Genomic DNA, 15982 nt, shown 5'->3' with positions numbered 1-15982 from the left:
TGCCAAAACAAATTTGGAAATTCTCGATTCCTCCCCCTTGAAGTGTAAGAGTCAAGGCCCTAGCACCACCACCCCTCAAGCACAACTCCTCCCACCCCCTCCCCCTTGCTCACTGGGCTCCACCAGCTGGCCTCCTTGCTCTTCCCACATCACATCAAGCTCACGTGCTGCACGGCCCAGATGCCTATTCTTTCTGCCGCCTGGCAGGCTCTTCCTGCAGCCCTTCTCAGGGATGGCTCCTATCCCCCCCTCTCCAGTGTCTGCCCAACTGTTTGTCATCTCCTCAGAGAAGCCTTTTCTAACGGCCTTCCTCATTACCACATCCCCCCACCCACTACCATCCCTGCCATTCTGATTCCACTTACCCTACTTTGTTTGTCTTCACAGCACTTAGCACCACCTGCAAATATATTATTTACTTGTTGGTTGTCTGCCTCTTCTAATGAAATGGAAACTCCATGAAGGCACGGATCTATCCCTCATGCCTACATGAGTGCCATGCACGGAACAGGTGTACAAGAAATATTTCTGGATGGATGAATGGATGGGTGCATGGAAAGAAATCCGTAAGCATAAGCAAGTAAAGATATTCAACTCTGCAAACAAGTATGAAGGCTCTCAAAGACAGTGATGTGTTGAACATACGGTACGTCATTTTAGAGACTCCCTCATGAAGAAATGCATGCTTCGGCAAACGCTGAGGGCAGACATACCATGAGCTGAGAGCCTGCCCACCCGTGCCCTGGAGTACAAACACTGAGCACATCTGAACAATGAGAGAAAGAAGAAAAGCCTTTTAAAATGTCAAAATCGCACCTTGAAAAGGTAGAAATAGACTTGTTTAGTATCTGCATCCTCTTCCTTGTGGACACAGGTGAAGAGATATTCCACATCCAGCACTATTCCCAGGAGTCTGTTCATTTCTTCTTCGGACACATTCTCCAAGTGGGAAACATGAGCAGCTTAAGACAAAGACCAAAGGGACATATGTGGAATGTTAGTTGGAAATCGCAAACATTCTCAATTTCAAAATGGAAGGTTCTCTCTCACAAACCTTCCGGAACACCAACCCATTAGATTGTATTATAAATAGAGGAAATTTCTGAACCCCTGTAAGATTTAAGTCTTCCTCACAAATCTGACTTATAATTAAGAGATTGCTACACTGTTGAGCCTTAGGCTTCTCCATCCAACACCAAAAATGGACCAGTAGCTCATGTGTTCTAATACTAATGTATAATTTAACATCCAGAACTTGTTGGCACCAAGTCGGGTCGCGACAGCATTAAACTTTTATATGTTTCCATAGAGGCAAATTCTCTACCACGTCAAGAGGGTTCTGTGGTCTCCAGGATTTATGGATCTGTGGTTCAGCAGGGCATAAAACCAAGCTCCCTAAAAGTTTAGTTCTAGTTACTGTGAATAGCTCGGTTAGCCAAGAATAGCATATTAGTGTAAAGGCTGAATGAAGGCCCTAATCTCAGCCTTTTTGAGACACACTGATAGCTCAATGTCTCTGCAGCCAAGTTCCTATTGGAGCTTGAGATCCAACATCCTCCATGGTCAAGCCCCCAAACCCACTTTTCCTACCTTTGTTCTACTGTGTTACTATAGTTAAGTAACCTATCCATTCATCTTCTTCTCCCCCATGTCCCTGTCCTCTCTTCTACCTATATCCAGTTCATTTTTCAAGGTTATCCCACTTAATCCTCAAACAATCCCAAGAAGGAGGTATTAATAATCCCATTTTACAGCTGAGGAAACTGATGCTCAGAGAGACTGAATGCTGTTTCATCCAGTGTCACCCAGTCAACAAGAAAGAACCAGGGTCTGAACATGAAAACTGACCCAAATTCTAATGTACCCACAAACATTTTTTTTTTTTAATGATTGGTTGATGCACTTCCTTTCTCACTTGAAAAGGACTGTCTAGGTAAGCCATCCAATAGCCAACCACCCACCATCCCACGAGCTCCTCTGGGCTGGGATCATGTCTCATTTCTGTATCCCCAGCACCTAGGTATCACTATGCTTGCTGCATAACGGGAGACGGCACTTGCAGAGCGATCCTCTTAGGGGTTGCTCTTGGTGACTGGCTTTAAAAGGCTTGAACAGACAAGTGCTTGAGATGATCTTTAAAGAAAGACTAAAATGTGTACAAGAGTGAGAAGCTTTTCCCTGCCTTTTTAAAGGGAGATGGAATTGTAGGTTATTGAGGAATACTTGCTAGGTGTCAGCATGGGTCAGTCTACTCCAGAAACAACCGTGCTCTTATCATTAAACCACGAAGCTCAATCAGGAGCCTGGGAGAGACAATGTTGCTGGTACCCTATACATATTCCTTTCCTACCACTTCAGGGCACACCGCCAGGCTTCCAACTACCAGCAGCTTCATTATTCCATATTAGGCCTTTTCCTGTCACTCTACTCTGCTCTGCCACCCACCTGCCCAACAAGAGCAGCCTTCAACCAAAGTCTACCTACCCTGTGGGTGGAATAACTGTAAGGTACGTGTGCTACATCCGCTTTCCCATTTCCCTCCACAGAATGAAGCACCAGTTCCTTCTGGGAAGTGGCTTGGTAACTCACCCTTTATGGACCACCTTTTTTTTTTCCTCCTCATGTCGCTTTTCCACTCCTTATTTTATTCCCAAATAAATTACTTGCATTCAAATCCCTGCCTTGCAGTCTACTTCTGAGAGAGCTCAAACTAAGGTATTTCAGAGTTAAGACGATTAAAAAACAAGAGAGTGGGCCTTCCAAAAGTCCATGAGGAAGCCAGGTCAATGGGGTTAAAATTAGAGGTGCAGAGGCCACCCAGGTTAAATTTCTTTCTAATGCAGAAAAGTAATGGAAAGGCAGAGTCATGGGACCCTCGTGATGAGTGAGCATGTGCACACACAGGTGCATGCGTGTGCACCCCTAGAGAGCATTTTTAAAAGGTAAGAGGGAGGAAGGAAATTTGGTGATCTGTCTGCCTTGGGTATTATACAATAAATCTAATGATACATCTAAACCTGAAAATGCCAACAATGTATTATTATATTATCAAATGGAAAAAGCAGTAATTGACTAAACTGCTGCTAAGAGCATAAATACCTTACATCACAGAAAAATTACAAATATGTTTGTCTAAACACAAAAATTAATATTCAAATCTATTACTTCACACATGGCTATGCAATATGTAGCTTCACCACTTTCTAAAAGATGCCTGAAATTTGACTTCCTTTTAAGTAGTACATTTGCCAGGACATTTTTTCTTTTTCCTGAAAACTGCAAAATTGTCCTTGAGGTCAGTTTGAAGCCTTTGGGAGACAGCCCTCATTCTGGAGACAATTGGGTCAAGATTTTTATGTCACTTATTTATGGAAATAATTTAAGACTACTTTTACCTTGCAATGTTTTCATCTCTTTCCAGTGATGAGCTATGAAAGCAATCAGTCTACAATATAACATAAATTCCTCCTGATTCTCCATAACATGAAACAATCTACCTAACATACAGTGGGTTTAACTCATAGAGGAACATGCCATTATTTATTGTTGAAACCAGAGGCTCATTTTTTTTTTAACCCACAAAACACTTTAGCCAAATGAATTCTTAATCAGCATTAGAAAGTATTGCTCTGAAACAGAGGTGGAAACTCCTATTTTCAGAAGGCTGGAGGGAGAGGGGCATCTCTTTCCCTTGTTGGAGCTCCATGGTTTCAAAAACCACTGTCTGGAACCATCTTCTCACACATTTTTAAAAGTAGACCAGATAAAAATTAAAATACTTAAGAAGAGAGACCTGAGAAGGTTAATTTCCCTCTGACTCTGCCCATGAGGAAATCCGTGATCTCTCTTCAAAGCTCTATGTGTAACCCAAAGTACAAAGGAATAAGGAGCTGGACATGGGGTAAAATGTAAACAAAACAGCAAGCTTCCCAGAAAGGAGGAAGGGCGAGGCTCCGCTGGACAAATGAGGGTAACTGTTACAGCAGAGGAGAGTATCTTTTCCTCTGAGAATGAAGGAAAGATAGGGCCAGGGTGAAAGGGGACATACAGAGGCAGAGGAATGACACCATATGGAAAGGGTTAAGGTTCCTAGAATGGATAGGGTAAGGGAAGATCAGATGAAACTAGACAGTAAACCACTTGCCCAAGAAGGAAAAAAGGTCTGGACAAGTTGCTGGAGTGGGGGCAGAGAGAGAAAAAAAACACCCTTCCCTGTGATAAGAAAGGTAGACAAGGGCAGTTATAACTACACCATAAATACTTAGTCTTTGGGCTGTCGTGTTCCCACAGTCTCCCACTATGGGCTCCACTATGGGCAAAGTCTCTGAGCATCTCTCAGTTTTTACCTTTCATCAAATCCCTAAGTCAGCCCAACTCTCCTCAAGCTCAGATCTTCCCCACACCCCACCACACAGCCTTCCCATCCCAACATCATGGGTGTACCACCATCATGGCAAACTTGCCTCTAGGATTAAAATTCATGGCCCTTCTCAAAATGGTGACTCCCTCTTGCCAGCCCCATTTCTGCCAAGGGGCCAAGATTCATTCCTTCATTATTCTCTACCTTCCACTTATTACCAGTCACCAGATTCAGCTGAGTTTCCTCACTTTGCCTCAGAGTCTTCACTTTTCCCCATTCCTAAGTTTATGGCCATTGGGATCTCAAGCCTACAGTACCAAAACAGCCCCCGGATTATTCTTTCCACTGCCATGGTAGTCTTCCCAAAATACCATTGCCCCCAACAGCCCCACATCTGAAAACTGCTCCTGACTCTTTGTGGCTGCTGATCAGGACTTACTTAGGTAGGATCTGCTCAGGAGCCCACAACCAACACCAAGCCACGTCAAACTTCACTGCAAAGTTAAACCACTTACTATACTGATAATCAACTCACATTTAACCCAAAAGGGTCACTCATTATTGAAAGAAATCCTTCTCTTAATCTTATAAAAGCTTTTCTGATGTAAATAAGTTCCATTCAATTATTTAAAAGTATGTTTTCTTAAAGAGATATGCCTCTATTATTTACAAATGTATGGGTTTAGAACAGTCCCCTCCCCCCAAATGTTGCTCTTTGACATGTGAATTATTTTGAGCTGAAGGCCATCAAGACCCTGTCGGCTCAGGAGAAAACTTCTTCCTCTCACTTAAAGAATTTAAATTAGGGGCCTTGCCCATAATGAGAGTTATCTCTAGAAATAACTTTTTTTAACCTATCTGTAGGGCAGGGCAAACTACTTGATTACTGAACATCTACTCTTCTTATTGTCCTGCTATGATCTTCCTCCCCTCTGAAGCCCCAGGTGCCTTATCAGAATGTTATATATACCTCATTTTCCCTTTCTGTCTTGGAACCTCTCAGGCATACAGGGTCTCTGACTCTCTCATGTACTCATGTGGGGTTCCCATGCATACTCATATAATTAAACTTGGTTCTTTTCTCATTAATCTGGCTCGTGTCGATTTAATTATTAGACTAGCTGAAAGAACCTAGGAGGGTGGAGGAGACTTTCTTCTTCCCCATGTAAGTCTGCAAGTATATTATTAATTTTTTAAAAATAAGATGAAATAAAACTCTGTAAACTCCAATGCACAAATCAATAGCAATTAATCTGCCACAGAACTCATAACACTAAGTCATCATTACTTAAAGCTTTGATACATGCTCCCTAATCTCCGCCCCATACAGTTTGCATCAATGCACACTGTATCAGCAGTGTGACAGAATACCCCTCTCCCACACTTGCCAACAGTGAAGAATCAGTCTCAGTAACTTCCTCAATGTTTCAAAAAATTAACGTGATCCCCCACCGTTCTGATTTGCATTCACTGGGATACCCTTGGAGTTGTTTGTTTGTCACGTTCCTGGCTATCTGTATTTGTTCTGCCTATTCACGTCCTCTGCCTGCTTTTTCAGGATGTTGGTCTTTTTCTTAATGCCTTGAAAGAGCTTTATTGTCTGTCATATTCATTGCCAATGCTCCTGGATTTTGTTGGGGGTTTTTGGTTGGTTTAGTTGTATAGGAATTTTAAATTTTTTAGAAAGCCAAATCTATGGCTGGCATTTCTTTAAGGTCTTTCCTACAGAAACGAAAGAAAAATGTATTTTCTTCCAGTTCTTTAAAAGGTTTGTTTTCAAAATTAAAAACATCCTTCCACCAAAATGTCAAAGTCGTAAAAGACCAAAAAAAAAAAAAAAAAAAAGGCTGAGGAACTGTTCCAGGTTAGGAGACTAAAGAGACCCGCTGTGATACTGTGTGATACAAAAGAACAAATACATGTTTGGTCTTCATTCCCTTTCCTGGCACAGTGTTTCAAACACTGGTGGAATTTCACAAGTAATGAGAGCAAGAAAGGTGAAAGGAGTGTCTTTTGTTATTGGTAACAAGTCCCTTTCAACTGTGCCTGAGTTTATGTTAATGAGGTGACTTTTGGAAACCCCTAAGGATGGGAGGCTGGTTGCCAGAGGAACCGAACAACTGATTAGAGAGTTGGAATTTTCAGCCCATCCACTCCACCTCCAGAAGGGGAGAGGGTCTAGAGGTTGAGTTAATCACTAGTAGACAATGATTTAATCAAATGTGCCTTCGTAATAAGGCCTCCATAAAAACCCTCAGTGAAGGGGTTCAGAGAGCTTCAGCGTTAGTGAACATATGGGGGTGCTGGGAGGGGACACATTTGGAGAGGCACAGAAGCTCCATGCCCCCCTTCCCCCATACCTTGCTCTATACATCTCTTCCATCTGGCTCTTATGAGTTGCATCCTTTCATAATAAATTGGTCATCTAGTAAGTAAACTGTTCTCCTGAGTTCCATGAGCCACTAGAAAATTATCGAACTTGAGGAGGGGTCATGGGAACCTCCAATTTATAGCAGGTAAGTCAGAAGTCCAGATAACAACTTGGATTTGCACCTAGCATCTGAAGTGAGGAAAAGGAGAGAGACTGAGCCCTTAACCTGTGGGGACTGTGTACTAACTTCAGGCAGTTAATGTTAGAATTGAGTTAAATCGTACGACATCCATTCAGTGTCCACCGGAGAGCGAAAAATTACTTGGTGTGGAAAAACCCACACAGTTGACGTCAGAACTTTTGAGTGTGAATAGCGTAGGCAAACTGTGTCCTCCTTTCATATAACAACTAAATACATATGTGATTCCAGACTAGATGCTTAATGAGAGGAAAATAGGCTACTGATAAAACTGGGTCAACTGATAAAACTGGAATCAAGCAGTAGATTCAAGTATTACACATTAAAGTTAAAATGTAATGCAGTTGGTAATTGACCTGAGGTTATATAAAAGAATATCCTTATTTTTAGGAAATACATACTTAAGTATTTAGAGGAAAGGGGTCATGATGTTTATGCAACTTATTCTCACATAGTCCAGGAAAAACAAATATATACATACAAATACACACACATATACAGACTCATATACATACCATATATATAAGGCTGTCTGTATATGGGTGTATTTGTATGTACTGGGGGTGCCAAAAAAATGTATACACGACTCGTATTCATCTTTTGTTATCAGTATATATTGAGTATTACCCTATTTTTTGAATTTTTTAAAGTTTTTTTTTTTCAGTTACAGTTGACATTCAGTATTATTTTATATTAGTTTCAGGTGGAGTATTACAATTTTAATACCATTTTATTCCTTTCTTAAAATGTGTATACATTTTTTGGGCACCCGCTGTATACATGAGAACAAAAGACAAAGCCAATAGGGAAAAGTATTAGCCATAGGTAAATCTAGGGGAAAAAAACACTGGATATTCTTCACTACTATTCTCATGACTTTTCTGAAATTTCTGAAATAAGTCTGAAATTATTTCCAAATTAAAAAAAAAAAATTGAAGTCTTCCTTCCACCCAGAATTTGAGTCAAATGTAAACTATCCTACTTTCATTTCAAATAGTCTTCGAAAACCCTGGTACAAAGCATCAATAAAGGTACTCAAAAATGGCCAACCCTTAACTGGGGGGAAAAGCTCACTCCTCCTGGTCTTGTGTGGAGAATGCGGAAGCGATGGGAAAGTGTGAGTCCGAGGACTGGGGGAGGCTTTTCTGTCTTTACATCTCTCTAGGAGGGTGTACCTTGGCACCTCTCCCTGCTGTGTCAGACTTGCAAATACCCAGGGTGCCACAGAGTCAACCACCAAAAACCTACGCCAAGAACCATGGTGCAGCTGTTGCCTTGCTGGGAACAGGAAGTACATTGTCACAGTGTGCTGTGCCCCTCCCTAAGCTCTGGCTCCATGTATCACTGGCATGCACTTCTCTTGAGGACAGCCTGCCAGGCCTCACAGGCCCTGCAGGGTGAACAGGCAGCAGCTGGGCAGGCAGCTAACATATCTCTGCTCCTTGTGACTAGAAAGCAAACGGCACTACATTCATAGGATTTGTAACTGTTCAAATACGTTTTTCGTTCATGGGAATTTGAGGTCAAGACAAAAAGAGGTAAAAACAAATTCCCTCAATGAAACCTTTTGCACTTGTGCAAAAGGCTTCTAGTTTAAAAAAATGGTTTCATCTTTTGCAATCTCAACTCTGAAATGGAGAAAAAGAGGAATTGAAGATCAAGAGCCCTTTAGATGAGTGCAGTCCAATGGAAATACAATGCAAGCCACCTATGTGCATTTAAATATTCTAGCAGCCACTTTAAAAAAAAGGTAAAAGATATAGGTGAAATTTTATCAATACATCTTATTTAACCTAATTATTTACATATATGTACATATATATCAGATTATTCATTTCAACATGTAGTCAATATAAAGAATTACTAACATTTAACATTCTTTTGTCATACTAACTCTTCAACACCTGTGTGCATTTTGTACTTGCAGCACATTTCAGTTTTACCTAGTACATTTCCAGTGCCCAGCAGCCACATGTGGCTAGTGGCTACTGTGTTGACCAGTGCAATATAGAGGACAAACTAGGAAAGCTCCTCTGCAAATAAATGCAATCAGCCACCTTTTTAGTATTACTGAATTTAACGAATATTTATCAATGAAGAAATAAACCCAAGGAGCTAACCATATTAGGAACTAGAGAAAAAGTCATTCGTCTCAGTCCAATATAGAAAACCAACGAGGGTATAGACAATTACAGTCATCCAAAAAGGAACATTGCAATCGAGCTCCAAGAAGGCCTTTATTCTCTCTACCAAGTTCTATAGTAGTAGAACCTTGAAGGTGAGTAGGATTCCCCTGGCGGAAGATGAAGGAAAGGCATTGCAGGTGGTGTGAGCCTCCACATCTGAAGCAGAGGTGGGAGAAAGTGCAAAGAACTTCAGAGAGGACATAGAGAGGGGGAGTGGGGTCAAAGCTAGACAGTCGAGGCCTGAAGGATCCCTCACACTGAGCTATCGTCGAACTTCATTCTGAGAATGGGAAGCTCCGAGAGGTTAAGCAGGAGAATGTGATCAGATTAGATCGCTACTTCCTTGGGAAGTTGGGCACACGAGAATGGAGACAGGTTCTCCAGGTACTGGTGCAGAAACAGCCAAATACAGAGAACAAGCCTGAACTGGGGCAGTGCTTGAGGGAAGCTCACGGAAGGAAAATCACCAGGACTTCACGACTAGAGGAAGGTAGGGAAAAGCGACGTACACCAAGCAGGAAAAATATTAACAGGTTTATTATCCCCTTAACTCCTGCTGTACCAGGCTCTCAGTTCCTAACAACTCTGAAACCTGTGTATAAAAGGCGGTATTAGGAGAACAGAGGACACCCAGCCAAGAGAAATATGCTGACTCGGGTGGCTGTGTCAGTGTGCTGGCTGAGTACCAGGTCATTTGGCTTCGGCACAGTACATGCGTAAATGGGAACCAGGGAGTGACTGAGTGGCAGAGGTCTTTGCAAGTGTGATAAGGCCAAAGAAAAGGTGTTGGGTCACATGATCTGCCTATGATCTAAATGTTTGAAACAGTCCATGAGAAAAACAGCGGCAGTCCCTTCATACTTCATACTATTCAAGAAATAAGGTCCAGTGTGATCAATGCTAGCTAATCAATGCTAGCTCTTTACTTTCCTTGGAAAATTTCTACTGTAAATAAGCAAGTAAGCAAGCAGAAGTAACCATAATGATAAAGAATTGCAATTTCCACTCTTGTAATGTTATATCTGTATATATATAATGTGTATATTAAAAATACATATATACATATATCATATATATATGTGTGTGTGTGTGTGTGTATATGTCAGAAAAAGCTGATGGCATTGAAAAATAATCAAAAACCTACATAAAATTGTAAAAAAATTACCACTAGTCAAATTTAATAATCAGTTAAGTTCTGGCACAGTTCACAACAGTGGGCCCCAAAAAAATTACAATAAAAATCCAACTGTTTTGGTCACAAGAGCGTGTTTACTCCTTTCCTGGTCATAAAAACAGGTTGTTAGTTAAACAAGCAGTCGCAAAAGGAGTTTTTATTAATAATAAAAATAAGGAGAAATATTTGGGCCCACTGAAATGCTTTGTTGAAATCTTTGGTCAAATTTTTGTAAATGAATTTAACTGTACCAATACCAAATGTCAAATAATTTCAGAAAATGAACTAGAATATTCTAGGCCAGCACTATGCACTAGAAATACAACATAAGCCATACATGTATTTTAGGTTTAAAAACGAGGTGACATTAATTGTAATAAATTTTAGTGACACAATATCCAAAATACTTCAGCATGTAATCAACATTAATACGGTATGTGTTTTTTTCCATACTAAGGTTTCAAAATCTCACGTGTATTTTACACTACAGCACATCTCAATTTGGAGTGGCTACATTTCAAGTGCTCATTAGCCACATGTATCAAGCAGCTATAACATTAGACAGTAGATCTAAATTCACCATTTCATTCCGTAAATGAAGACAATGAACTACAAAGAGGTTAAGGGACTTTGTAAACTGATGAGCCAGGCCTAGAATTCTTATTTCCCAACTCCCAGTTGAATGGTCTTTCCATTTGATCAGACTGTCGTCAGTCCTGTGTTTTGTACCCAAGAGACACAGAAGAGTATCAAATGATGGAAGGCCAAGGACTCCTGGGATGGAAGTAACTGTCAGGAGACCACATGAAACTAGAGCTCACTGTCAAAAGAACATGTACGGCTGAGCCAAAAGATGCTCAACAACAAGTCAATAGAATAGACATCATCTCAATTGATAAGTCTGAATGTTTTATTTTGACAAATCCAGCAATGTTACATAACGACACATGTATATGATTACTGGTAACTAAGTTAACCATGCTCAGAACAGTAACTGTGAAAACAGACCAGCAGACCCAAATTGAAAAGTACTGGAGAACTCAGGCTTGAATGAAGCTTGACAAAATTCTTTAGACCCCAATCTCTACTTTGTTGGTAATCCTTAAGAAGTAATCTGCATGAAAGATGCCTGGAACTTGCTTAAAATACTCTGGCAAATAAAAGGGGGGGGGGTGGCAAATATTAATAATTGTTAAAGCCACGTGATGGGTAGAAGGTGGTTTATTAAACTATTCTTTCCACTTTACATATATTTGAAACTTTCTATAATAAAAAGTTCTTTTTTAAGGGGATGCTGGGGCAGGTGGGTACTAGACTAGTCAGGGAGATCATTTCTTAAATTATATAAATGTGTAACCACTATGTGCACACAAAATAATATTGAATGTCTAAAATAAATAAATAAATAAAGCGTAAAAAGAGAATTGAAAAAATTATATACATGAACACAATAACATGAGATAGTGGTAAGAAATGTTTGAAATCATATTTCAAAACATTTATCTCAGTTACTGTAATTAAAATAAGTTACGGAATAGAAAATGGATTTTATTATTTAGCGAATTTACTTGAAACACTCGTAACTTTTCTCCCTTTTAGTATCACCTTAAATGTTTAATAAATGTAATTTGACATTTCAATAAATAAATAAATAAATAAAGAGGGGTGAAGGGATAGGTGGGAGCAAGCGTAATCTCTGAAACAAATGGTTCTCAACAGCCTTGATACTAAGACATCATGGCATTCTGGAAATAATTCCAAGAGTACTTGAAAAGGTGCAGACATTTCAATTTTTAAAAAGCAGACTGAAGAGGGATTGAGGGGGAAAGAAGGAGAAAAGAAGGGAAAAATATTTTTAAAACACCTATAAATCCCCAAACCCTGAAAAAATCACTGTCAGAAACTCTAAATACATCCTTCCTGATCTTCTTCTGTTTATATATCTTAAAATATGCCATATTTTCTGAGCTAAGAAAATGAGATTATACTCCTGATGCTGTTCTTGCATTTGGGAATGATTAACTTCCATGTAGTTCTCCGTGAAGGTGACATGCCGAGAGGCTGGGCATGTGACAGGCCAATCAGATCCCCTTCTTGGGGGATTTAAATCCTGAATCAATACTCACAGGGACGGAGGCCTTTAAAACAGATTCATCGGGAGGCCATGTCCAGGACAGAAGGCCCATGAATTCCTGCAGCTGATCCTCAGATCAGACTGAAACCGGGTTTACATTTGTTTTCAGTTTCTGGGAGCTACCAGTACCCTTCTTATAAACACAGTTTTCTTAGTTAAACTACACAGAATTCATATCTGTTGTTCGAAGTGAAAGAACCAGAAGAGTAGGTAATACTAACAACAACAAGAAGAGCTCATAATAATGCATTGATTTGCCAGGCACTGTTCTAAAATTTTTACATGTATTATCTCATTTCATCCTCACAACAATCCTAAGAGGTAGATACTATTAACTCCATTTTTGAATGGAGAAAACTGAGGTCCAGGCGGATTAAATAAGACGCTCCATCTCTGAGCTACCAGTTGTAAAGCCAGGATTTGAACTTGGGCTGGCAGGTACTGTAATTCCTAAATTAGAAAACTTCCAATTAAGCTGCTTTATGCATATTTTATGCTTTTTCATATGAAGTATCTTTCCATGTTGGAAAACGTATCTTTTTTAATGGCCATATTAAATTTCATAACGTAGATTTCATCATTCAACTAATTATCTCTTACATTGGGAAGTTTAAGAGGAGTTTCCAGTTTTTTTAATATCATGAATAAGTAAGTCTATAATAACTGCTCTCTTAGCTCATTTGAAGGCACTTAACTTCTATATAAGGTTAAATTTTTGGCATAGATTTGCCAGATCAATGGTAGGTACCTTCTTTCCCCATTCTTGATTATGTTTTGTCAAATAAAGGTATATGTTTTCAAAGCCTATTAAGAAAATACAAAAGGGAAGAAAGTTGGCTTTTCTTTGTAAAAGGCTATTTCTGTCTTTGGGTATTCATGTGTGTTTACATGCTCAGAATGGAGACATTCTGCTCAGCTAAGAAGGATCTGTTTTTAAATGTTAATTGATGTAGGATAATTGGATTTTCCCAATCAATAACCAATACAGTCCAAGCCCAGTGCTTAAGGAGTGCTTGCGCCTTTTATTGCATCATATTTCCTGAGGCAATCATAAAGGGATCAAGTGTGAAAAAAGTAACTTACAAGCAAAGGTGTTTCTGTAATTTTCAAAATCTTTGCCTTACACTGGCTGCTTCAAAAATCAGAACTTAAAAAAAAAAAAAAGAGAACTTACATTACTTTACATACCAGCTAAAATCAACACGATGATGTAATCATCAGTGTGTTTATTTCTTTTGTGAGATCAACGTTCTCTATTTCCTTTTTCAGAAGGTTACTCCAGTACAGTAACTTCCTGGGAAGATCACGCTACCTATTTTTTTGCTCTGAAGTATTGAAATACTCTCCAGCTGAGTACAAAATGAAACCTCAGACTCGGCCTAACACCATGCTGACCTTGAAGGCTGATGCTACACCATCTGATGTCAGCTGGAAGCCTGTGAGCAAGACGATGGCAAAAAGAAGGCACCCACTTAATAAATGGTCAGATGTGAAAAAGCCACTTTAGTTAGAATATTCTGCCCAGTTAAGTATGATGCCCTTGCAATATGGGACAATGAACGGGACATAAAGACATTCTCTGGGAGACTGGATAAGGCAAAAAATTAAGCATAATCTTCCCAAGATCCTTTATGAACTGAAATTTTAATATCTAGGGGAACTAATTACCCATTAACATTTATCTACTCAAACAAAACACAATTTAAAAAAAAAAACATTTATCTTAAAACTACTGTCAGAACAAGAACACATGAGCATAGTTGAGTTGAGTAACTCTGGCAGTCTATCCTGCCAGAGTGACAACGATTATCTTGCAGGGACAGATAAAGTTGAAAGAGAAAACATAGGCAAACATTTACTGAACATGACCCCCATGAAGAAAGAGCTACCAGATGCAAGAAACTAAAGAGTATGAAAATAAAATGAAGCATTTCAAAAAAGTTCAGGGCATCATAAAATAATAATAAAAATAAGACAATGAACCAGTTGGTTGAGGTTTCAACCTTCAGGGGTTGGGGGGTTCACAAACCCTTAGGCCCCCATCAAAATGAATCAGGACATGTTACACATTATTCTAACTAGCTCAGCTGTCCATGGTTCATCTTATTTGGAAATCCCCCAGTCCAACCCAGCTCTTGGGGAAAGGAGGTAGTCAGTGCAAAGAGCGCAGGGTTTGTCTCTCACATGAAGCCCTCCCCAGCAAATTCATGAAAGTGAAGAGACTCTTTTGTTGTTGCCTCATATAGAGGTAAATAGTGTGCAAGTTGGTTTAACCCACAGAATTCATGTAAGTTAGAACTTTCAGGAACTAATGACATCATTGGAGTTGCTTTGAAGATTTAGGAACTCACCTAGGGCATGGCTACAACTCCGGCAGGATTCTGTCAGACTGACAATTATTTGCTGCAGATCGGCTCTGGGGGGAGTGGGAGAAGGGTTGGGGTTTTTCCAGCCATTACATTTACAAGACTCCTCGGCCTAAAAAAGGAATAAAGAGAGAGAGAAAATTATGTAACAGGCATCAATGGACTGAATGTTTTACATGAGAACAATACACACTAGTTATATGGCCGTAACTCTCCCTGCTCCTGACTTTATAATTTTCTACATATGCAGACGAAACAAAAACAGAGAAAAGGCCAAGAGGGTGTCTGATTTGGCCATTTGGGTTTCTGTTATGTTGTTTGTTCTGCTGGCTGGAATCTGAGTAATGCAAGCCCACACACTTTGGTCCCGCTGCCCCAAGTAAATGTCCATGGAGAAGAACGTCTATCCAGAAAGCTCCCCAAAGCAGCAAGTCAGACTCCCGAGGCCCCTGGAACACAGCTGGGGCCCAGGCCACAGGTGAGCCTTGCCCATCCATGGACCAGAAGGGAAAGCCGCAGAAATGAAGAAGTTAGCAATCTTAAGGACATGAAAAGGGACACACCCAGTTGAAGCCACACTTTCAGGCTCCTCGCAGTGCTTTGTGGGCTCCCAGCTTTAGAAACGGAGAGGGACTCGTCATGTAGTCTGGGATTTATACCTGTGTCTACTTCCCAAGTTTCCTGTACTAGAACACTGTTATTTTAGCAACACTTGCTAGAAATCTTCCTACTTTTTCCACAAACTCTTCACATTTCCCTGCCTTCTTAGAGAACAGTGACTATTATTTAGCCTTTTTGTGGTAACTCGGATTATGAAGTAGAGAACAAGCACGCAAAGATACCAATTATTTTCACTCTGCCAAGCTACTGCGTTGCATACTTTCAGGGTCATAAGGATTGAAGGCTAGCATGCTTGCACTGAACGACACCAGCCACTTACAATCCTTCTGCCCATTCCCTGCTGTCCTTTACCACTCAACTACTCTTGCCATTTATTTATTGCTTCAAATCTGCCATGGCTGGGAAACCAGAAAATTGTTAGAATAACATGTAACATAAGCTGATCCATTCGGGTGAGAGTCTTCCATATACGCTGTCCAATATGGCAGCCACTACCACATAGGGCTATTGAGCACTTGAAACGTGGCTAGTTCAAACTAAAATGTACTGTAGCTATAAAATACATACCAGA

General features: G+C 40.1%; 1 protein-coding gene across 1 annotated transcript in view; it reads right to left on the bottom strand.

The window, feature by feature from the left end:
* Positions 1–15982, bottom strand: part of KAT2B (lysine acetyltransferase 2B) — a 92281-nt gene that overhangs the window by 48117 nt on the left and 28182 nt on the right. The window contains exons 2-3 of the mRNA XM_081071513.1: positions 14776–14902; positions 817–962 (exon numbers count right to left, since the gene is read on the bottom strand). Coding sequence (XP_080927639.1) covers positions 817–962; positions 14776–14902 — 273 coding nt within the window. The remainder of the gene's footprint in view (positions 1–816; positions 963–14775; positions 14903–15982) is intronic.

The sequence above is a fragment of the Rhinolophus hipposideros genome (assembly GCF_964194185.1).
Source record: "Rhinolophus hipposideros genome assembly, chromosome: 14".
Classification (NCBI taxonomy): Eukaryota; Metazoa; Chordata; class Mammalia; order Chiroptera; family Rhinolophidae; genus Rhinolophus; species Rhinolophus hipposideros.
Note: the sequence above shows the minus strand (reverse complement) of the source record. Positions and strands in the feature narration are given on the sequence as shown.